The sequence below is a fragment of the Meles meles genome, chromosome 13, assembly GCF_922984935.1.
Source record: "Meles meles chromosome 13, mMelMel3.1 paternal haplotype, whole genome shotgun sequence".
NCBI classification, from domain to species: domain Eukaryota; kingdom Metazoa; phylum Chordata; class Mammalia; order Carnivora; family Mustelidae; genus Meles; species Meles meles.
Genome location: NC_060078.1, coordinates 4037051 through 4062416, shown reverse-complemented (window position 1 = coordinate 4062416; position 25366 = coordinate 4037051). Strand labels below are relative to the sequence as shown.

The 25366-nt window shown below is 43.2% G+C and overlaps 1 protein-coding gene across 2 annotated transcripts in view; it reads left to right on the top strand.

Moving 5' to 3' along the window:
- PCNX2 (pecanex 2) overlaps positions 1–25366 on the top strand; it is a 296195-nt gene that overhangs the window by 108277 nt on the left and 162552 nt on the right. For both annotated transcript variants that reach the window (XM_046026803.1, XM_046026802.1), the window contains exons 16-17: positions 23237–23346; positions 24421–24517. In XM_046026803.1, the coding sequence (XP_045882759.1) occupies positions 23237–23346; positions 24421–24517 (207 nt within the window). The remainder of the gene's footprint in view (positions 1–23236; positions 23347–24420; positions 24518–25366) is intronic.

Genomic DNA, 25366 nt, shown 5'->3' with positions numbered 1-25366 from the left:
TTGACAGAGAGAAATCACAACTAGGCAGAGAGGCAGGCAGAGAGAGAGAAGGAAGCAGGCTCCCTGCGGAGCAGAGAGCCCGATGTGGGGCTCGATCCCAGGACCCTGGGATCATGACCTGAGCCGAAGGCAGAGGCCTTAACCCACTGAGCCACCCAGGTACCCCATATGTGCACAATCTTATGAGGAGAACTACAACGCTCTAGTGAACAACATCAAATAATTTTTAAAAATGGAGAGATATTTCTTGTTTATGGATAGGACAACTCAATATTGTGAAGATATCAGTTCTTCCTGACTTGATCAACAGATTCAATGTATCTCAATCAGAATCCCAGCAAGTTAATCTTGTGGATATTGGCAAACTGATTCTAAAGTTTATATGGAGAGACAAGACCTACAATGGCCAACTCAGTCTTGAAGGAGAATAAAGTTGAAGGACTGATACTACCCAGCTTCAAGTCTTATTATAAAAGTATTATACTCAAGATAGTGTGTTATTGAGGAAAGAAGAGACAAATTGGTGGTATAGTGCAGAGGGCACAGAAATAGATCTAATTTATCTTTGATAAAGGAGAAAAAGCAATACAGTGGATCAAAGATATTCTTTTCAACAAATTGTGCTAGAACAATTGGACACCCACATGAAAAAAAAATGAGTCTAGACACAGACATTGCTTTCTCTCATAGATTCTCTCAGAATACATACTAGATTTAAATGTTATATGCAAAACCATAAAACTCCTGGAAGATAACATAGGAGAAAAACTAGATGACATTGGTATGCCGGTGACTTTTTAGATACAACATTAAAGGCACAATTCATGAAAGAATGGATAAGCTGGATTTCATTAAAATTAAAAGCTTGTGCTTTATGAGTGACACTGTCAAGAGAATGAAAAAAACCTACAGACCGAGAGAACATTTGCAAAAATCCTGTTTGAATACTGTTATTCAAAATATATACGGAACTCTTAAAAATCACACTAAGAAATATAACTTGACTAAATGGACAAAAATCTGAACAGACACCCCCAGCCCCCCAATGAAGATACACAGATGGCAAATACAAGCATATGAAAATATGCCCGACATCATATGTCGTTAAAGAATTGCAAATTAAAATAACAATAAGATATTACTGCATAGGTATCAGAGTAGCCCAAACCTGGAACACTGACAACAGCAAATGCTGGCCGGGATATGCAGCAACAGGAATTCTGACTCATTCTAATGGGGATACAAACTCATATAGCCATTTTGGAAAACAGTTTGGCAGTTTCTTTCAAGGTAAACATACTTGTATCATACAATCCAGCGACTGAGCACCTTGGTCTTTACCCTGAGAATTAGAAAGCTAAGTTTGTGCACAAACCTGTACACAAATGTTTACAGAAGCTTTATTAATAATCACCAAAACTTGGGTACAATCTATATGTCCTTCAGTAGGTGAATAGGTAAATAAACTATGGTACATTCAGAAAATGGAGCATTATTCACTCTCCTCAAAATTTGATGTAAAGCCATGTCAAACAATATAGGGGAATCTTAAATGCGTATTACTAAGTGAAAGAAGCGAATCTGAAAAGGCTACATATAAGATTTCAACTATAGGACATTCTGGAAACAGCAACACTGAAGACAGTAAAAGCATCGGTGGTTGCCAGCAGCTACTGGGGAGGAATGAAGAGGTAAAACATGACAAAAATGCTGTGTAAGGGCAGTGAAACTACTGTGTATGGTACCATAATGATATGTCTGTTATTAGGCATTTGTCAAAACTTTCAGGATGTACAACACCAAGAGTGAACCCTAATGTAAACTATAGACTTTTGGTGATAATGATTTATCAGTGTAGATTCACTGGATGTAATAAATGGAGTACGCGTATGCATGTTGATAGTGGAGGAGCCTGTGTATGTGTGGCTGCAAGGGGTATATGGGATCTCTCTGTATTTTCTTTTTCAAGATTTTATTTTATTTGACAGACAGAGATCACAATCAGGCAGAGAGGCAGACAGAGAGAGAGTGGGGGCAGGGTGCAGACTCAATCCTGGGACCCCGAGACCATGACCTGAACCAAAGGCAGAGGCTTAACCCACTGAGCCACCCATGTGCCCCTCTGTATTTTCCATTCAGTGTTGCTATGAGCCTGAAATTTTGCTGTGAAACTCTAAAAAAATAGAATCTATTATACTGATTATTCAGATAAGCGTGGGTTTATTTCTGGACTGCATTTTTTTCTGTTATTCTGTAAGTCGTGTTTACACCAATACCACACTATTTTGATTGCACTACCTTTATATTAAGTCTTGAAATAAAATGGTGTGTTTCAACATAATTCTTGTTTCTCAAAAACTTTTAGGTATTATGGATCTTATTTCATTCAGTGTAAGTTTCAGAATGTGTTTGTCAATTCCTGTAACAAAACTCTGTAGAAATTTTGAACAACATGGAGAAAACTGACATAACGATATTGAATCTTCTTATCCATGAATGTGATATTGCTCCATTTACTTGAGTCTTTGTTAATTTCTGTCAGAAATATTTTGTACTTTCCAACCTGCAATTACTACACATATTTTTCATACTTATTACAATTTCATGTGCTTCATGATATTGTAAGTGATACTGTGCTGTGTAATTTAAATTTCTGATTTCTAATTTGTCTTGTATGAGGATTGCGACCCCAGCTTTCTTTTGATGTCCATTAGCATGATAAATTGTACTCTACCCCTTCACATTCAATCTGCTGGTGTCTTTAGTTCTCTAATGAGTCTCTTATAGATAGCATATGGATGGGTCTTGCTTTTTTATAACATCTTATACCCTGTGTCTTTTGATTGGAGCACTTAGCCCATTCAGAGTAATTATTGAAAGATATGAATTTAGTGCCAATGCATTACCTGTAAAGTTCCTGTTTCGGTAGATAGCCTTTGTTTCTTTCTGGTCTATGTTTCTTTTGGTTTCTTTCTTCACTTATAGGATCCCCTTTAATATTTCTTGAAGGGCTGGTTTATTGGTCACAAATTCTTTTAATTTCTGTCTTTAATTAATGTCTGTTCTGGAAGCTTTTTATCTCTCCTTCCATTCTGAATGACAGTCTTGCTGGATAAAGTATTCTTGGCTGCATGTTTTTCTCATTTAGTACGCTGAATACATCATGCCAGCCCTTTCTGGCCTGCCAGGCCTCTGTGGATAGATCTGCTGCTAGACTAATGATTCTACCCCTGTAGTTTAAGAACCTCCTGTCTTGAGCTGCTTTCAGGATTTTCTCTTTATCTCTGAAATTTGCAAGCTTTACTATTATATGTCAGGGTGTTCATCTATTTTTATTGATTTCGAGAGGGGTCCTCTGTACTTACTGTACTTGAATGCCTGTTTCCTTCCCCAGATTAGGGAAGCTGTGATTTGCTCAAATATATCTTCTGTTTCCCCCTTTCTCTTTTTCTTTAGGGAACCCAATAATTCTAATAGTCTTTTGCTTTATGATAATGCTGACTTCTCAAAACCTCCTCTCAATGGCCCATAAGTTATTTTTCTTCCTTTTCCTCAGCTTCCTTCCTTTCCATCAACTTGTCTTCTATGTCACTGACTCTCTCTTCTGACTCATTTACCCTAGCTTTAGAGCATCCAATTTAAACTGCATCTCAGTTAAAGCATTTTTAATTTTAATTTAATTTAATTTTAATTTTGGCCTGATTAGATTTTATTTCTGCCAAAAGAGAGTCTCTGGTGATTTTATGCTTTTTTCCAAGGCCAGCTAGTAACTTTATAATTGTTATCCTGAATTCCAGCTTGGACATATTACTCATATCCATATCCATTAGATCTGTGGCAGAGAGTATTACCTCTGGTTCTTTCTTTTGTTGTGAATTCTTCCTTCTAGTCATTTTCTCAGAGATGAATGGATTAATGAGAGGACAAATTCAAAAATATCAACCGTGACCCAAGGAAAATACACACTAGTCAAATCTGAAGAGGTCAGAAACCAAAATAAATAAATAAATGAAAGAAAGAAAGAAAGAAAGAGAGAAAGAAAGAAAGAAAGAAAAAAGGAATATAAAAGGGGGCAGGGAGAGAATATAATCTCCCCAGTGGACAAAACAGGACCACTTGGTCCTGGGTATATTTGGTCTGTTTATTAGAAGACACTAAATCCCAAAATAGTAAAGAAAACAAAGCTTTATATGTATGTGTGTGTGTGTATATATGTATATATATGAATATATATGTATATATATGAAATATATTCATATATATACACACATATATACATATATACACACACACACATATATATATACATATATATACATATATATGCAAAAATAAAATTGAATATGGTGAAAGGAAGCCAAAAATGAACAATATATCTATAAAATGTACATGTAAAAAAATGAAAGTTAAAGATTTAAAAACAAAGAGTTAATAAAATAAGAAGCTAGTTGAAAAGGAAGAAAAGGAGAAAAGAAAATGAAAATTTTAAAATGAAAGTTCTACAAATCATGAGAAAAAAAACCTTGAATTCTATATACCATGATCTCCCAGTGCTAAAGTTTTGCAGTCCTGTGTGCTCTGTAAACTTGATGTTTGCCTGTTGTTCCAGGGATTTTCTGTGGGAGGGGTCTGCTTCACTGATTCTCAGGTGTCTTTGCCTAGACAGAGTTGCACCACCCCTTGCCAGGGGGCCAGGCTCAGTGCAAGCTGCTCTGGTTGCTCTGCGTGGCTTTTGTTCCCTGAAGGCTTTTTGTGCCTCTTTAGAGGATGAAAATAAAAATAGCTGAGCCTGATCTCCTGGCCTGGAGCGAAAGACTGTGGTCCTCTCTCTTCAGTAAACCTTCAGGGATAATCCATCTTCCCTTTTGTGTGTGCCAAACTCTACAGACTCCTGTGGTGTGAGCCCTCAGTGATCCTCCCCAGGGGAAGGCAGAGGGTTAACACATTTCTGCCCTTTTGCAGGACCCCCACATGGAGAGTAGTCATCTGCATATCCATCTTTCTATTTCATGTTGTTCTCCTTTTGTCTGAAGAACATCCTTTAAGAAATCTTACAGTGCAAATCTATTGATAGTGAATTCTTTCAGATTTTGTCTGAAGCATTCCTCATTTTGATTTCATTTTTTGAAGATACATTCATTGGTATAGAATTCTGCTTTTCCCCCTTCAATACTTGAAATATGTTTCCCATTTTCTTTTAGGTTGGATAATTTTTTTTACCCCAAATCTGTTATTCTAATGTTTGTATCTCTGTTAGCAATGTTTCTTTTTTCTTTAGCCATCATCAAGATTTTCTGGTTTCTTTGGTTTTCAGCAGATTGACAGTGTGACTAAGTTTATGGTGTTTGTTCCTTATTTTACTTTAGGTTCCCCAAGATGTTTTGATCTGTTTTTTTTTTTTTAATTGATTTTTCCAAATCCTCAGCCATTATCTCTTCCAATATGTCCTCTGCCTCATTCTGTTTTTTTGTTTCTTCTTGGACCTCCAATTATATAGATTTTAGATGACTTAATATTGTTCTGCATCTTTTTTTTTCCCCACACTCTCTTTTTCTTTGGGTTTTCTTTTGAATAATTTTTATTGTCCTATCTGGAAATTCATTAATTCTTTTCTCTACTGTGTCTACTCTGAGTTTAAGATCAGCAAAGGAATTTTTAAATATTTTATGGCATGCTTTTTTATCCCCAGCAGTTCCATTTGACTCCTATATATGGTTTCCATAAATATATCTGTAATTACTCATCTGTTTATATGTACTTACATTCATATTTATGAATATTGTCTACCAACTCCTAGGTCTTTAGCACATTAATCATAGTTATTTTGTAGTTGAGATTTTATAAATTGCCTGGTATTTTCTTATTAAAATGTGAGCCATACTCATTGGTTTCTACATTGAAGTAGAGACATCACTCTTCAATATTTTGTTTTAGGAATGAGAACGAGACCAACTTGAATTTTTCCCGAATTTGTCTAGAATTTGTCCTTATCTTCTGAAGTTTCAAAGAAAAGTAATAGACTGTGACTAGACTTGGTTCTCCTTTGCTGGGTTTTCTGGACATCATGCCCATTCTCACTTTTCGTACTGAAGACTTACAAATGGGAACAGATTTCTGCTCTTCTTTTTTGATTAATGACATTACTGATTTTATTTATGTGATCTGGTATTAGTTTTTCATAGAATTTTGTTTTTGTTTGTCTTTCATTTCTCTCTTTCCTTTTTTTTTTATGAGTTTTCTCTTCTGATATTTTCCCTTTGTTGTCTGGTACGGTTTCTAGAGTTTCTCAAGGCTAAAGCAACAACAACAACAAATATTTGTTATTATGAACTAGAAACTACTAATTATGTTACATAGTTTATATAATCTACACAGCATCCCTGTGAGATGAGTACTGTTATTATCCTGATTTTACTGATGTTCGTAACATGGTGTGCGTGTTGTTCCTTCTTCATAATTGCTTGTTTGCCTATAATGTGCTCGTATACTTTTTAATCTTTTGAAGCAGATCCTCTCTGAAAAATAGTCTCACCTGTTTTATTTTTTTGAGATAAATATGTTTTGGAAAGTATCTTTAAGTGGTTCCTTTAGAGAAATGTCTCATATGAAGTGTGCCTTTTGTTAGTCTTATGTTTTCTCTTTTCTTCATGTTTTCTTTGACAACCTACTATTGTCTTTATTCCATCCACAGACATGTTTTGCTTTTGGCCTCTTAGTGTTAAAATTAGTTTAGAACCAACACTTAAAATTAAAAAAAAAAACAACAAACTTTTTTATTTGAGACAGAGAGAGAGTGCAAGCAGGGAGGAGAGTCTGAGAAAGAAGAAGAAGCAGAGTCTCTGCTGAGCAGGGAGCCTGGTGTGGGGCTCAGTCCCAGGTCCCTGGGGCCACAACCTGAGAGCAAAGACAGCTGCTTAAACCAACTGAGCCACCCAGATACCCCTAAAGCCAGCATTTAAAAGTAGGCCACTTGGGGGACACATGGGTGGCTCAGTTGGTTAAGCAGCTGTCTTTGGCTCAGGTCATGATCCCAGGGTCCTGGGATCAAGTCCCACGTCGGGCTCCTTGCTCAGCAGGGATTCTGCTTCTTTCTCTGCCTCTGCCTGCCACTCAATCTGCTTGTGCTCTGTCTCTCTCATTCTCTGAAAAATAAACAAATAAAATCTTCAAAAAAATTAGCCCACTTGATATAAAAATGTGATTCTCCTACTTAAGGAATTTGAAACTCTGGCACCCCTGAGCCCACATCCCACATGGTAACACCCCGCTGAAATGGCAGAGTGAGTCGTTGTTGCCCCACACTCCCAGATCTCATCACACCCTGTCATCCTCTCTTACCACTGGACCCACGTATTGCATTTATTTCTCCTGTCTGCTTGGGTGGACATTAGATTTTATGATCTCTGTCCTATAGCCAGGTAGGAATTGAGCTGATTTCTGACAGAAAATTTTAAGGCTCCCTAAACAATGTTTCCAGAGGTACCTTAGGTCTAAAATATAGAAAGAGAGGAAAGCAAAATGAAGTGTGTTCCAGGAACATACGACCAGTTCAGATAGTTCAGATATAACTTCCTGTGGTCAAGTGTCCTGCGGATGGCATTTTAGGTGGTGATATCAGGAAGTTTCGTCACAAGCAGTAGATGTGCTTGTAGAAGACCTGGGTGGGCAATGCTGTTCTGTACTTCACGTTTTACTCCAACATCCCTGCCCACGAACTGGTCCAATGAAACTTGCTGCTTCCAAGACAGTGGGGGTCTGCAAGTACGGCGAGTCCACAAATGTGCAAGTCCAAATGTCGGGTAGCCTCCCAATCCCGTGGTGACCTCAACTCGAGCTCTCCCACTTCTGGTGTAGGTGATGCCAGCAGGGAACGATCAAGGTCTTTTATGACTCACCTCCTCCGGTACACTACTCTCTCTCTCAGGTGGAAAATAGGGGCTTGAGTCATGTGTCGACCCCCAGACCTTCCTTCAGTGTATCACCTCTATAAGAAGAAGTCTGGAGTAACTCCTTAGAGCACGTGGCTAATGCACAGGTGCCTTCTCTGGTGTGGGTTTATGCTTTTCCCTTTTTAACGGTTTTGTTGTACATTTCATGGGAGTGGGTTGGGGAGCTAGTTCCCTGTGTTTTTAATGCCATCTTGACCAGGACCCCCCACTTCTATACCCTTCTTTGCAGCCCTGATTAACAAACAGCATCGGATGTACGTGTAGCTTTCTTGGTTGTTGGAAAAGGGAGCATGCAAGTTATCTGTAGGAAAAGTAGGAGCTGAAAAGTTTGCATCCACTGCTGGCCTGCTGGCCAGCATATATTGATTTCTTCAGAAATCACTGACCAGGTCCTATAAATACACAGGAGAAGAAGTCAGTTCAAAGGTGATACACTGTGGATGATCAGAAAAGGGAAAGTTAGTCAGAGACGGTGGTCATTCAGCACAGTCTTCAAACATTTTGTCTTTGGCCCAAGAACTTCACTGTAAGAGTGTTCAGTCAAGCACGTGAACCATTTTCATCAGAGTTAGGAATGAATGAGCAGGGCAGGTAGACAGGGTGTTGAGGAAACTAACCTACTAACGGTGAATGAGAGGCGAGATTGGATCTCTGGGCAGTTATGAAAGTTACTAAAAATATTGAATATAAGGCTAAAAATGCATGCTATTGATCCAGTGGGCATGTGGTGCATCCTAAGAATCGTGGTTACATGAAGGGAACTTAGAGAACGTCATCCGCCGGAAGACGGCGAGCACCGTAGATGAGCTTATGGCGCCAGTGGAGATGGAAACAAAAGCATTAAGACATCCCACCAGTTGACTTTGTCTAGTGCTTCATGCTTCTGGGCAGATAGGCCTCCGTGATAGAGAAAAACACCCCATTGGTCATAGACTCATGGTTGAATCTGCGGAAGACAGAGTTATCTCCCACCCTCAGGATGCTCTCTGTGAATGAACAGCTCATGGGATTCCTGAGATTAATTTCTAAAGGAGAAGTTGTAGGCTATGGAAAACCCATTTCATTTGGCAAGTGCTGAAGCCTCATTATTTCCAGTTCAAATATCATCCAACGTAATGTACACTCCCGGGATTGTCAAATGACTTTTTTCCTGCAAAGTTCTTGGAAGCTTTCAGAAACTAGTGAAGAATCTGGCACTCAAAAAATGAGAAGTTTTTTGAGTTTTTACCTCGTCGTGATTCATTTGTTACCATTCCCTCACCTTCTCTTGACTTTTTCACATCAGACATTGCTGACTGATCACAGCACTGTTCTCACTGAGGTCCACTGGGCCACAGGCTGCCCAGATGGTGCAAGGGACCAAAACTGGCTGAAGGGATTAAATCCATTTACCATCCTGGGCTGAGACTTTATTTGTTTCCTTTTCTGTTGATGGCAGAAAGTTAGGGCCAAGTAACTGTTGGGTCACAGTACATGGACTGCATTTTGCAAGCACACTGCTAACTGTGTGGTGGGAATGAGTACTCCAAAGACTCTGAGGTTTCCTTAGGTGTGGAAACAGGTGGAAGTGGGGTCCTTTGGAAGGTTTATTTCATCTCAGAGAGGTATTGACTTCCCTTGCTCGGCATAGAACAAGCATCTCTTGTGAGGAATCATATGATCTGTTGTTGGGGAATCTTAATGTTCCATCTATAACAGGATTTTGAAAAGAGCTTTTGGTAAAAATAGAGCGATTTGCATTTCTCCCTTCTTATTTGTAAGTCTTGAGTGTTCTGATGGCCACAGATGACTCTCCACTTCAAAACGAAGCACCTGTTAAACGCTGTGAATTGAAAGAGTGTGGCTAGCAAATTGGCAAGGGAGTTGTTCAGAAAAAAAGAAAAATTCACCCATCTTTAGTCTAACACACTTACCCAAAGCTGTGATTCCACTTCTTGTTTAACATGCTTCTGTTTATACCTTTTATGCTTACTCCTTGCATTGCTGGAATTCATTCCCCCCCGCCCTTTTATCTCTGCTACACCATGGTGCATGGATGAGCCCCTGTGAATGGTTTCAGGCTGTCACTTGCCTTCCCAAGCTCTATTTCTTTATTTGGGTCTTGCTGTATATTTATGTCCTTGATTTTTATTATTCTCATTTGATAGAATGAGATTGAGGGAGTGTGAGTTAATTTTGCTTTCTGGAATATTAATTAGGAGAAAAATTTGATTCCTTTTTTAATTTCATATTCTCTTTGAATCATCCAACATGGTAGCAAATAACAGACACGGTCTCTTCGCTGACTTAAATATTTGACAGTGATATACAGAAACAACCAGAACGTTTGCTCCCCAGAGAAATGGCTCAGTAGTTAATTAGCTGGGTTTTCTGTATGTCTGGATAAACCAGTATTTCTGTTTGGGTTTTTTTTTTTCTTTTATCCCTTACAAAGAGATTCTCTTTTATTGATGGCATGGGGACCCAGAGGTTGAGACACATTGTTATAATTTAATGTTTTCTAACATCATTAACAACTGCTTCTGGGAGAGGTTTTGCTGTATTTTTCTAGGTACCACAGGGTTGCAGCTAAAACAATGGCATTTCCCCTGTGTTCAGGATTTAAAATGTACTTATAGATGTAAAACAAAGTTTTAATTTTGAAATGGACCATAGCTATCCTCTAGTCCAGCCCCTTCATTTTATTATTTAATACGAGAAAATGTGGGTCCAGCAAGAGATCAAGTTTCTCACTCAACATCACACATCCCAGCTCCCAGATCTTGTATGCTTTTGGCTTACTTCTGTTCCATCCACTCCAGCACATTTGAAGTGTAAATACATTTTCTAGCCCAAAGAACAATTCGCAGGCATATAAGATACCTTGCAGGTCTATGGGACTTTAATTTTTGAAATAATTTCCCAAGCGTTTTCTCATTTGCCCTTTATTATAGCTCTATGTAATACATGAGGAAGATAATAGCATTTCTATATTCCAGCCGTGAATGTGAAGCACAGAGTGCTTAAGTTATTTGCCTGGGGCACATGGCTAATTCACATTGTTTTTTCAATTGTAAAATGGATTAGAAATGCCTACCCTCATATGAATGTTGTCAGAAGTAAATGAAATTAAATTGATAATGTATATAAAGTACCTAGCTCAAGTGTTCTCATTAAATGGTGTGGTGGGCAGAATTCTAAAATTGCTTCAAGACTTCTGCCCCCTGGTGTGCCACTTCTGGGTAATCTCCAGCCCCCGAGTATAGGGGGGACCTGTGAGTATAATGGGATGTGATTAGGTTACATTACATTAGGTTACAACTCTGGCAAAGTTGGAGGGATTTTGCCAATGTAAGTAAGGCCCCCTAATCAGTTGACTAAATACATATCCCTTAAAAGAGGACCTAGAGTCATAATCTCAGGGTCCTGGGATCGAGCCCCGCATCGGGCTCTCTGCTCAGTGGGGAGCCTGTTTCTCCCTCTCTCTGCCTGCTTCTCTGCCTACTTGTGACCTCTCTCTCTGTCCAATAAATAAATAAAATATTAAAAAAAAAAAAAAGAGGACCTAGAGGTCAGAGCCAGAAGAAGCCAGGAGAGCCTCCTCTGTTGGCTTTGAAGAAGTGAACAGCCATGCTGAGAACTGCTCCTGGAAAGGGCCACATGTAAAGGACCTGAGAGTGGCCTCTCGGAGCTAAAAGGGAGCCCTGCCCATAGCCAGCAAGAGAACGAGGACATTGGTCATATAGCTGCAAGGAACTGAATTCTGCCAGCCACGAGTGAGCTTGGAAGTAGACCCCAAGTCTCAGGTAAGATCGCAACCTGGCCAGCGCTGTGATTTCAGCCTTGGGAGACCAGCCATGCTGTGTGCGGACTCCTGACTGCTGGACACCATGAGAGCATATGTTTGTGTTGTTGAAGCCACGAAGTTTGCGGTCATTTGTTACACTGCAATAGGAAACTACAGCAGATGCTGTTATTAGCTTTACTAGTTGGTGGTGGTGGTGGTGATGATGGTGATGATGAACATAATGACAATGTTAACAGTAATCCAAGTTTTAAATTGCTTTTATTATCCTGGACTTAAGATTATATTTTTTTGGTTAGCATCATGTCACTTCTAGCGGTCAGTGAGTGGGAATTACCAGTCTTTGGGCTGTCTGAACAACTGGTAAGGAGTTAATTCTTGTGGGGAAGGAGGGAGAGATTAGTGTATATTAGGTAGGCAGCCAGTGCTTTCTGTCACACTCAGAAGTTAAAAAGGTATGATTGGTCTGTAAACCCAGTGAAGGCTGGATTGTCATGATCTTCAAACTTGAGGAGGTTGACGTTGACAGTGGTAGTTGACCCTGATTTGGGGTAAACAGGAAGAAGAATAATGATAGCTGTTGTTGGAAACGGAACTGCAGTTGTTGAGGGAAGATCTGGACTCAGGTTTTGGCAGTAGACACATAGTATGAAACGGTCAAATCCAGGAAATGTCAATCAATATTGGTAGGATTCAGTGACTGTCCAGTTTGGAGTGATAGGGAGAGGGGCGGGCACCTGCGCATGGAACAGGAGCTGGAGGCAGGCCCCGGCCAGTAGACATGGAAGTCTGTACCTTTCCCAGCCATACCAGGAGGAGTGTGTTTTTCTCTCTTCCAATGGCCTGTGGACGATACTGTCCTTTCAGTGTTCACTCAGTATTCATTGCTTCTGTATGCAACCAGTTCTACGTGGAAAATCAGTTCTATGTCACCATAACAGCTAGTTAAATACGAGCCGCTGTTTCCTCCTGTTTAAAAGGAGCAACACTTACCTTTCAAGTGCACCAAGAACCAAATGGGATAATACATGTAAAGTGTCCAGTCCCCTCCTTGCTCAATACACAGGAACCGTTACTGTGACTTTTGCCGTTGGTGTGTACGTTCCAGCATTCCCGCCTTGACCATGAGCCCCTCAAAATCACCGACTCTGGTTTACAGACCAGATCTACTAGATCTACTAGGCTTTATAGATCTTATGCAAAGTCACTGTCTGTTACACAGAAGGAATTCTGAAAGCGTTTGGAATGAATCCAGGTAACAGAGAAGAAAGCTATGAAAAGGAAAGTAAATGTCAATATTTTTCAAAAAGTATACATATTTGCGTGTGTGTATGTGTGTGTGTTTATCTAGGTTGATATGGACAGGTTTGCATGAATGGCACCTATCCGTCCATCTCGATAGCTCATGATCTCATTTTTCCCTAGTGCGTATTTCTAAAACTATTTTCTTGAATCATAAACATAGGACTTTTTTCACCAAAATGAAACAGAATGCAAAATAAGGAAACTCTTCTTTCAGTGACCACAAAGTCTGATTTGTCACCTTTCTTCAGAGGCTCATTCATTTATTTACTGAACACACCATGATTACTGACGATGAATTAGACTCAGTGGGAGGCTGGGGGCGGGAAGAGGGCACAGAGTGTTGGAGCTGAGAGGGACAGCAACAAAGGCTGCTGTGAGGCGAGCTCTGGGTAAGGGAGGGGGAGCCCAGAGGTGCCCCTTGAGTGCTCACGAGCGCCTGTCTTATGGTCGCCTATGAGCCGTACACAGAGGATGAACAGGGCACACAGTACAGGACTGGGAGACATATCTGATCTTACCGAATTTCTGGAACATTACGTGCACAGAGTTCCTTCTCCTTCAAGATGAGATTCTTGTCAAAAACAGATGGAGAATAAGGACTTATATCAGAGTTAAAGCGATATGATCTAATTCTTATTTTAGGATGCATGAAAGCCTGGATCTTGGAACTGCCCCCATGTTTAATGGGCTAAAAAAAGCCATTCATTTTTTTTCCTTAAAAAAGAAAGTGTATGAACCTGATATGAAGGGCTTAGCCAAGTGAAAATTTGGTCTGTTTGCATTCATTTCATAACCAAACCCTCAATCTTCTAAGTTCCCTCGTAGAGATGTCTGACATGCCCGAGAAAAAAAATGTTGAAACTAAGACTCTCTTCAGAGAGAAGCTGAACTTCCCTATGCATTTCATCAAAAGAATTCCCAAATGCATGTGAAATCTACCACAGAATTGTAGGACGATTAGACAGTTTTATTTCTACCTCATAAAAATATTTCAAAACCTGTGGGAGTTTTATGAAGCTGGCTTTCATCAGCCTGTATCACTCCCAATCCAGGGGCCCTGGAGACACATCTCCAAGCAATTAGGGATGTTAATTTTGAGGCAAACTGTCACATGGTCTATACTTCATTATCAGTGAGTGATAGTTTGTTTAAAACCTTATCTCCCTCCAAATTTTCATATATATTTTATATATATAAAAATTTATCATAAAGATATTGTTGGTATAGTATAAATAGGGTATAATATGTATCTTACATATACAATTTATGTATATATAAAGATTTATATTCTATAAAGATATACCTTTACTATACTCACAGATAATATATCTTTGTGTAATATAATAACATAATTATATAATAATACAGAATATCTTTATGTAATATAAATCTCTCTCTATATATATAGTGTCCGTGTACATGTGTGTATTTGTGTCTGTGAGTATAATAAATAAAAAGCATATATAAAATTCAAAATTAATATGTACATATTTAAAATAGAGAAGTTTACTGACAAAAATCCATTAAGAATGTGAGTCAGTACTTTGCCTCTTCTGTCCTGGTTCTCTTCATGGAAATGAAACTGTACTAACCTTACAGATAAAATACACAGTGAATTTGATCATTTTCTTTCAAAAGCCCTCTTCAGGTCAGTTGCTGTCTTCCTCAAATGTCAGTATTCCTCTCTCTATCCCCTAAATAAAGATTAAAATAAAAACATCCCTAAGTGTATTTCTTACTGTATCTCTGACTTGACAAGCTCAGCTCCTTCTAGAAGTGTGGCTGGGATGGCTCCCAGTGCCTTGGAAAGCTGCTGTCTGTTCTGCTGTTGGTCTTCCTCAGGGGAGGGCAGTCCTGCCTGTGAGACTGGGCAGAAAGAGAAGCACGGGATGGCGATTAGCAAGGGCACAGCCTGGACAGCAATCAGAAATTGAAGAGGAAGGAATAAAACAATGGGACAGAGCCAGTTTATCTTGTCGCCCCCCCCCATTAATTTTATAAAATAATTCTGGATAATTTCTTCTTTTACTCACATCATTTATTACTTGTGTGTGTGTGTGTGTGCGTGTGTGTGGTAGACTGTGGAGCTGTTGGACAGTAATCTGTTCTATGCAAGAAAAGCATAAGGAAAGCTTCTCCAAGCTCCTTTTCCTTCCTTCCTTCCCTTCTAGGCATGTTTCGGTCTTTGCTCTCCAAAGAAAGATCTGTGCTTTAACGTAAGGTGTGATAAGGAAATGCTAATGTCTCCCTAGTTGTGACTTTGTGTATCCGTGTCAGAAAGTCCTTCCTTACATCACGTGCACATTCCACCACTGATGGAGAAGCATATACCCTCTCGTTTGACCTTCAGTCAGTGGTACCCAGTTGCCTCTCTTCCCAGTGCAGAGAATTATGGGACGATAAAGATCCTTTCCCTTCCAGGTATTTCCTCCAAGCTTAACCATTTCCCATTTTTCTATGTCTTCCTGTAATCTTCCCCATGCTTGTGGAGCTGTACCTTTAGAATGACACCCAGGGATACCCTGCGGGGGCATACCCAGGCCCCTGGAAACATCGCACCCCTCTGTGACTTGCGGCGTACTCCCCAGGTTCGATCCTTGTCGCCTTTTGCATCCTAGCTCCTTTCTTGGTCCTCCAGGAGGCTGCCCTGGAGCTCCTCCCAGGTCACTGTGCTGGGCTCTTGCTCTGCGGTGTTAGAGCAAGCCCTCCAACAGGCAGTTGCCTCAGGACATGTCCAGCGTTGTTGAATGGGGGATTCCCGCATGAATGACACAGCCTGCAAAGCCAGGAACTTTTAATTTAGTGATCGTACAAAAAGCACCAACCTTTTTTTATGGAAGGTGGTGAGACAGGCACGCATTTTGCACAATGACCTACAGGGACATTCAGGGTAGCGGAGTACACACAGCACTGAACTGGGGGCTTCATCCCCATCTTGCCACCTTGGGCAAGTCTCTTCCCTTCTTCCTGTCTTCTTACTTGATCGATAATTTGAAGGGGTAAGTCTTGCTCAGCTATGAGATCTCTTCTAAAGATAAAATAATCTTTCCGGAAGATGGCATGGTTTTGCAAATTCTGATACCCCACATGAAAGAATAACTGATTTTGATAGCCAAGTAGCCAAGTAGCTATATATATCCAGTGAGACTGAGAGAGAGTGAGCGAATGAGGAATGTTATCTTTATATCTATATTTATATCGGGTCTGTTGAAAATGAGAGCAAGGTTAAGAACTTGGAGTTGAGGCTGTTCCTAGGAGAGAGCTGAGGGAGACCCAGGCAGTCTGCCTTTCTGCAATCTGTCAAAGTTCTGGTAAGCCCAAGTTCTAGGATTCAGTTGTGTGATGAGTTGAGGTTAGGCTGAGAAACGTGCAGAGTTGTGCCCGGAATATGGAGTCCTGGCCGTCTTTCATCCGACCCTTACTCTGGGAAGGATGTGGATGCCCTTCCGGCATCTCTCTCCTTCATCACCATCTCCTGGTAGAGGAAATATTCATTCCTTCTGTCCTGCCCTCTTGGCCACACTGCTGTCTGTTCGGGTCAGACAGGTTAGCCTGAAGCTATTAGTTATGCTTAAAAGAAATCACACATAGGGAGGAGTGAATACAGATTTCTGCCACCAGATGCTTAAAATAACAGATGAGAGTTGCCTGTCCGTTCAGACAGTGCAGCCTGGGATACTCACGCCGCGTCTTGGTGAGGTCCCGTTCGCATCTCGTGGAAGGGTTCCTCTTTCCTTATTTTCTCTCTGGGCTCTAGAGACAGGATAAAACAGGATCAACAAAAATCACTGTTCTTTTTGCCTTGCAGAGAAGGACTAAATGTCAGTCTTAATTTCTTCAGGAAATGTGATTTTATTGCAGATCTTAGTCCTCTCATGTATCTGCTGTGGTCTGACTGTTTGTGTTCCTCCAAGATTCATTAGTTGAAATCCTGGAGTTCAAGGTGATGGTACCAGGAGGTGAGGGGTGTGGGAGGAGCTTAGGTCATGAGCCCTCGTGAATGGGACTGATGCTCTTTTCAAGGAAGCTTGAGAACCCCCCCCCCCCCCAAGCCCTTCCATGGTGTAAGGACACAGCAAGAAGAAGTCAGCTCTGAGGGCAAAGTCGGTCTTCACCAGACACCACATGTCCTGCTGTCTCCGTCTCGGACGTCCCAGCCTCCAGAGCCGTGAGCGGTACATTTTTTTCTTTACAAGTCTGATGTTTTGTTATAGAAGCCCAATCGGACAGGGAGTAACCAAGTAAAGATTATAGTAATAGCAGAGCATTTTATACTGGCTACGCTAAGTACTTTACACACAGTATTTATACCATATTTACAACAACCCTAGGGGGTGTGCACTACGCAGTTCTCTTAGATGAGGAAACCCAGGCTTGTGGCTTGCCCAGGGTCTTAGTGCAAAAAATCAGCAGAGTCAGGACGGACGTAGCCTACAGCAGAGACCACTCTTTCTCTATTGTTGCTCGCTGCGCAGCAGGGACTTGTAGGCACTTGAAAAGATCCATGCTGTTCCCCTTCTTAGGTGTGCGTTATATAGCAAGAAGTAAAGCTGCGTTGGCACCATCCATATTTATTAAATGACTTTCAGGGTGGGGGCCTGCAGCAGGTGCTCACAACACCCTGGGGTAAGGCAAGCGGATCCCTGCTGTCAGTGCACTGGGCCCAGTGGAGGGATCAGATGTCGATCAAATAGTCACTTACACGGTACGTGATCACAGACTGGGACAAATGTGGGAAGTAGAAGGAACAGGGACATCACTCACCTCCTACGTCACTGTTTCTGACTTGATATTTTCACCTTTCACTGGCTTTTTTACCAGTGGCCATCTCGGTGAGTAAGCAGGGAGGGTCCCTCAGTACCGACCTTCCATGTTTGCTTTGGAGGGATTTAGTTAAGTCGAGAATGAATGAGAGAAGATTAGGTCGGGGATATTGGGTGGGCAAAGCAGGCAAACTTGGTTGTTTACATAGATCTGGTCCAGATTTAAGTGATTGTCTGTGGGGACCATCCATCGTGGGTTCTCCTTCTTTTCCAGTCAGTAAGAAAGTGACTCCGACACGCAACTCTGCGGTGGGCAAGGCTGTTTCAGATCTCATGGGGTCATTACAACAATACTTCAAGAAAGGTGCCACCATTATTTCACAGAAGAGGAACGGGGGCACGGAGAAGGGACGGACCTTCCCCAGGATCACCTCTTCCAGGAACTGATCAGCCTAGAATCGCTTTCTGCCTCTGCTTGTGCCCTTGACCTTTCCTCTGTTCCATGCAGTGACCATTATTTCCGTGGTCACAGTTACCAAATCCATCTCAGCGTGACCCCCCAGCATTTGCATATTTATGGGCCGCATATGAAAGGAAAGCCTCTACCTTTACAAAACTGTGAATTGAATATACAGCATAGGCAAACACAGAGGAGTAAACGGAGGGAAGTAAAATTTTGCAGGGTTTTTCCTTTTGGAAAACATTTTGTGTTTGTTTTTGTAACAGCCCAATCTGAAGCCCTGGGTGGGTGGCCAGAGCAGGGAGCAGAGGAGCATCCCGGAGGACGGAGGAGGGCGTGTCTGTCTACATTCTGGCTCCGTGAGTGCCTAGCGGCCCCCGCCGCGCCCTCACGTGGCTCGTCATAGCGCCAGGTCCGCGCTCCTGACAAGTGTGCACACGGGGGCCTGCCACAGAGCAAGGGGCCGGTGCATGTGTCACAAACGGACTCCTAGGAAAGAACAAAGCTGTCAAACTTCAGAATAATGTTTCTGTTATTGGAGCTGCTGTTGAAGCGAAAGATGAGCTCGAGGGTCACCTTTCCTCCGAGTCTGATTATGTCAGGGGCTCTTCACCGCCTGGTCCACGTTTGATCTAAGCTACTTATTTCTTCACCCGTTTTTCTTGCTGAAAATTCTTTTCCGCACAGGTCACAGAGAAGGGACCAATGTAGTCATGAAAACTGACCCCTCGCAGTCACTCACTCAACGACACATGGACGTCCTGACATTTGCGCCAAGTACAGGGGAAAGACAGATGCAAGCTGGCCCCTCGGAAGGCTGTTCCAAGCACGGCTGTGACCAGTGGCTCTCAGATGAGGGACCAAGTCCTACCCATACCCACAGCTAGCAGAAGTGAAACATCTTAGGTGTTGAAGTGTTTAAAGGTATATTTTTGATGCGCGGAGAAGGGCTCCAGTCTGCCTGAAGAGATTCTTATCCTGGCTACTGAAGCATGGGTAGGAGTTCACCAGGGAGAGGGGAATGGAGCAGGGCCAGAGCACAAGAGCCCCTTGTGCAGACGGAGCCGTATGTGAAGGCAGGGGGAGGAAGCGGCGTATCGTTATGCATTTGCTGCTGTGCAGGTTGTAAACGTGAGGAATGAGGCTGGGACGTCGGGCAAGGGTCAGGCCCCGACTGGCTTAGGTAGCTCCTGTGGTTCTTCCTCGGGTTCTGTGGAGTAGATGTATTTTAGTAGGCAGGGAGGAATCCTTGAAAAGATACTGTGTGAAAGGCAGTAATGCGATTCATGTGCTTTATAGGCGAGGAAGACTGTTCCTTTGCCATGTGGAGGACACGTTGTAGGGGCTGCGAAGTCGGGGAACAACGTGGAGATGCAGTCAATTTCCTGCTAAGAAGCTGTTAGCAGTAAGGGCGCCTGGGTGGCTCAATGGTTAAGCCTCTGCCTTCCGCTCAGGTCATGATCTCAGGGTCCTAGGATTGAGCCCCGCATCAGGCTCTCTGCTCAGCGGGGAGCTTGTTTCCCTCCCTCTCTCTGCCTGCCTCTCTGCCTACTTGTGATCTCTGTCTGTCAAAGAAATACATAAAATCTTAAAAAAAAAAAAAAAAAGCTGTTAGCGGTAGAACTGGAAAGAAAGAGGCTGTGGAGGCCTGACCCAGTGGGATGCAATGAACGAAGAGAGGGCTGGACTGGGGCGGAAGGATACAATGGTGACGCGTGAGGACCAGCTGACGGGGGCGTGGGGACCAGCTGACGGGGGCGTGGGGAGGAAAATCTCGGGAGAGCCGGCTTTCCAGCTCAGAGCATGGGGTGTCAGTCACCAAGTAGGGGCTGCATTGGACTCTCTCACATCAAAAACCTTAAGAAATGGCCTAGGGTACAGAAGAGTGCCCTTGCAGCCACTCTTGAGTTGTATGTGTCCCTTTCTAAAGAAGAGGAAAGTAACCCAGTGCTCAGCGATGGTGAGTAACTTAGCCAAGGCCACACAGCTCATCTGTGGCAGGACTCGGGTTCGAATCCAGGTCCGCCCAGCTTGAAGCCCACCCTGCGAAGAGGTGCTGCCCCCACAGGGAGGTGCCCCACATGAAGGAAGCCAAGGGGTCACTTGCAAGGCAGGGACGCCACTGACAGAGGGATAGAGATAGTCGGGTGGCTTGCCAGGGTAAATGGGGAAATGGGCCTTTTTTACTTTTTAAATATGTCAGCAAGGGGTGCCTGGGTGACTCAGTGGGTTAATCCTCTGCCTTCAGCTCAGGGTCCTGGGATGGAGCCCCACATCGGCCTCTCTACTCAGCGCGGAGCCTGCCTTCCTCTCTCTCTCTCTCTGCCTGCCTCTCTGCCTGCTTGTGATCTCTGTCTGTCAAATAAATAAGTAACATCTTTAAAAAAAAAAAAAGGACATCCACAAAAGCATTTTTATGGAAAGGGCAGAAGGAACCAGAGCAAAGAGAAGATTCCACTTCCTCCGACTAGGAGGGGTCAGGGAGTAAGAGGACTTTGTGGGCGTGAGTGTAGGGCCGGCTTGAGGACCGAGGCAGGGCCCCTCTCCCTTGGACACAGGAAGCCAGCACTGTGGAAGGAAACTCCAACGGGAGCAGAGAGGATGGGAGGATGGGATTTCCTGGCAAAGTGGTGGGGAAGGCATCTGCACTCATAAAAGCTGCCGTGACGTGGCACCTGCAGGACGCTGGGAACGTTAGAGCAGCGCACTAGGACTTGGGGTGCCGGGCAGAGGCCCCTTGCTCCAGGGGCATGTATGGAGCTGGTTAGTGTGGCCTCCCACCCGGCCCCGCGTCCTGTTCCATTGTTGGTCTCATTTTCCTTCCAGATGCTGTCCTCCCAGGCTGCTAGACCATCGCCCTGGGGGAGATAAAGAAATGCATTTTAATTTGTGCAGATGTGAGGCCCTTGAGAACAAAACCACTCCCTCTGCCAAGGTGACACTTGCTTTTCCAGCATAGGTGAGCAGTCACAGTAGAAAACCCACTAGGGCGGCTCATCCGTGCGTATATTTCATTTTAAGCCTCGTGAAGATTCCCTGCGTCTCTGATGAAACACCTGGTGAGTTAAAGGATCAAAACCTTCAGAGAAAAGCCTCGCAGTCCCGTCTGAGATTCAGCTCTCAGAAGGCACCGGTAGATTCTGTCGATGGTCACGGAAAGGCTGCACATATCGCAGATGTAGGAAACCATGTCGGTGTTGGAGGGTGTGTCAAGTATGGGTGGACGATTGCGGGGTCCCGGGCCTCCTCTCCACCCCCGGACTGCTCACCGTGGGGACACGTCCTGTTGGCCTCTTCTCCCTTCCACTCCGAGCACAGTGTCTTGATCTCGGGCGTCTGAGCAGCTGTCACGTTAAGCTCTTCATTTCGAATAGTTTTTCTCTTTCTTTAGGGACCGTCTAATTTGGACCAAGTTTCTTTAGTCCCCTATTTGATCTCCAATGCCCCATTTATGTGTCTTATACCTTTTACACCATTGATTTAATAAACACTAGGAATCACAATTCCTATCATTATCATTATGATGAATTCAGGGAAGGCAACACATGCTTAATGTTACATTTTATAAATCCTAAACTTAATTTTGGAAAAGAGTAAGTAAAAATGTTCTCAGAAAATATTAATTAAACAGACTCAGAAATATGTACAATTAGTTTGTGATGTCCCTGCCCCTATCCTATCCCGTGTCAAAGTCAATGTTTGTAAAACAAGGGAGACAAGAGCAAAAATGAACTATTGGGACCTCATCCAGATAGAAAGCTCTTTGCATAGCAGAGGAGACAGTCAACAAAATCAAAAGACAATCCACAGAATTGGAGAAGATATTTGCAAATGTCTCACCAGATAAAGGTCTAGTATCCAAAATCTATAAAGAACTTATGAAATTCAACACCCAGGAAACAAAGAACCCAGTGAAGAAATGGGCAGAAGACATGAACAGAGATTTCTCCAAAGACATACAAATGGCCAACAGACCCATGAAAAAGTGCTCAACATTTCTCAGCATCAGGGAAATGCGAATCACAACCGTAATGAGATACCACCTCACACCTGGCAGAATGGTAAAATTAATAACTCAAGAAAATAGGTGTTGATGAGGATGCGGAGAAAGGGGAACCCTCCTACACTGTTGGTGGGAAAGCAAGCTGGTGCAACCACTCTGGAAAACAGCATGGAGGTTCCTCAGAAAGTTGAAAATAGAGCTACTCTACAATCCAGCAATCACACTACTGGGTATTTACCCTAAAGTCACAAATGTAGTGATCCGAAGGGGCACCCATACCCCAATGTTTATAGCAGCAATATCCACAATTGCCAAACAGTGGAAGGAGCCCAGAGGTCCATCGACTGATCCATAGATAAGGAAGATGTGGTGTATATACACAGTGGAATATCACTAAACCGGCAAAAAGGATGAAATTTTACATTTGCGACAGTGTGGCTGGCGCTGGTGGGTAGTATGCTAAGTGCAATAGTTTAAGAGAATGACAAATGCTGTACAATTCCACTCATATGTGGGATTTAAGAAACAAAACAGAGGGTTGTAGGGGGAAGGAGGGAAAAATAAAAGAAGATGAAATCAGAGAGGGAGACAAACCAAAGAGACTTTTAACTATAAGAAACAAACAGGGTTGCTGGAGGGGAGTGGTGGGGGGCGGGGTAACTGGGTACATGATGTCATGAGCACTGGGTGTTACATGTGGCTACGAATCACTGACATCTGCCTCTGAAACTAATAACACACTCTATGTTAATTAATTGAATTTAAATAGCATTTAAAATGTAAAAAAAGCAATGTTTGTGCATGCATAGGCAAGGTTTCCGTGCGCCCATCAGGTGCTGGTCTGTCCATTGGCAGGAGTGACCACAGCACACCACATGCGTCTGGCTGGAACTTGGGGCTGCACACTCAGTGTTTCATAGGTGGTGACCCTGACCATTTGCAATGACCTGGTATCTGATGTCTTTTCCCCAGGAGCCGTGGAGCACACAGCACATCCCGGCGCTGTTCTCAGCCTTCTGTGGCCTCTTGGTTGCGCTTTCCTACCATCTGAGCAGGCAGAGCAGTGACCCCTCTGTGCTCCTGTGAGTAACACACACACAGCCGGGCCGGGTCCCACCGCCCCGCCTTGTCTCGGAGTGGGGAGATGGACTCTCGCCCCTCACCTAGCCAGCCACTGGGGAGGGTAGGAGAAAGGCAGGCCGGACCAACACTGAGGAAAATCAGGGGTCAACTTCCAGCACACATTTCCCCTTTGCTCTGCTGCTTTTGGAGTAAAATGCACAGGGCCGGGAGCAGAGGCTGTTAGACTTCCCCTTGGGTGAACTGCGTAGGCTGCTCCCACCTCGACAAGGGTCCTTTCGGGATCCCTTAAGCAGCATCACCAGGTGGTTTTTTATTGAGGACCTGACCCTAGTATCTCTGAAAGGTTTGTGTCTCGTTCTGTTGCTTTGTGTTCCCAACATGGTGGGCCTCTCTGGGTTCAAAGTGAAGTTCGCACCTGCATTTCAAATGTATTTAATAACCATCATCGGTCACTTGAAATATACTTTCCTATCTTTCCTTTAATCTCGTCTTTTGAATCTTTGAGAAATACGCCCTTTGGAAGTGGAAATGCTTCATGAGATGTGAGAGTTTCCGATACCAACCTATCGATCGTGATCAGATAATCAATCATCTCGAGTAATTTTTCCCAACTTCCGGAGTATTTGGATGGCCCTAGGTGTTTGCGGGCCAGAGAAAACCAGGATTTTAGGCTGCCCATGTGCAGCAAAATGAAAGGCACAGAAAATGGACAAAAGTTAAATATGGTTTGCATGGTTTTTCCTCTCAAATATTTTTGCTGAAGTGTTGCATTTTGCTGCCTTTTTTTTTTTTTTTTTTTGTGAGGATGAAGGCTGGTGGGCTGACGAAACAGAGAGTCTCTGTGATCTTAGCTGCTGGCAGTCAGGGTACCACACCCTGGACTTGACTCTCAAAAGGAGGGAATCTGAAAATCCAAACAGGATATTTGTGATGACTTGACCTGTACCTCTTTTCCTTTATTGTGAATTGGTTAAAGGAGAGAAGCTGGAAGGTGTCAGGAGAGGTGGTTTACGCAAACACTGTAATACGTACGTACTTTAAATAGTAACAGCTGTGCGTTTGTTCCTTTTCAGGTCCTTTATTCCTTGTAAATTGCTTCCTAAATTTTTACACCCAAGCCTGGAAGAGCTGGCCGCGGACCCTCTCCCCAAGAAGATGAAGGAGTCGGTGGTGAGATACTTGTGTTGTATGACGCATGTAAGGATTTTGCTTAACGTGGCGTCGAAACTTGTGGGCAAAGCTCAGGTCCTCAGTGGGGCTCCCCCAGCTAGGAAGGAGTCACCAGTGCGGGAAGAGGGGCCTTGTCTTGGTCTGCAGCCCACACGACACGGGGACCGTGGAGCTGCCTGGAGGGTGTCGCCCCTTCTCGAGCCTCTGGGGGGCCCAGGGCTGTGCCTGCCCCGGGCTCTCCTGGGTCCTCAGTGGACAGCGGTTGCTTGGCTGCTCCAGTGAAACAAGGTCCGTCCACTCGGCCCCTGCTGGCAGCAAGCGGCGGGCCAGTGTGTGCCATACTGAGCCGCTCTGAGAAACCTTCCGCCAAGCTTGTTCCTGATGTGCCCCCGGCAACCCTCTCCACCCTTTCTGGCCTCAGCCTCAAGCTGAGGTCTCCGTACCCAGCCCACATTCAAGGCTGACCTTTGCACAGCCTTCGTTAGGAGCCCTTGGGTTTTCAGACTTAACATCTGGGATGTGGGAGATGGGAGCCATGACACTGGTTGAAGCCCAGGAAGGGAAAAGGAAAGAGTAAAAGAAGGAAGAAGGAACAGAACACAAAGACTGTTAGAAGGAGGATGCTCTTTCTTTGTCCACCAGGACATTGGCTTGGGGTGGTTTCAGAAAGCCTTGGAGCAGGGGTAGCCCCTTTGGTATCAACTCCCAAACATTAGTCCTTTGAAAAGTAAGTGCTCCTTGATGATGTACCCTCCCCATCAGGTGCGTGTTGAGCTTGCAGAGAACAGACTGCTGTCTCGCAGGCGTGCTTGTCCTGTGTTTTTAGTAGGAAGAGCAGACCACCAGAAC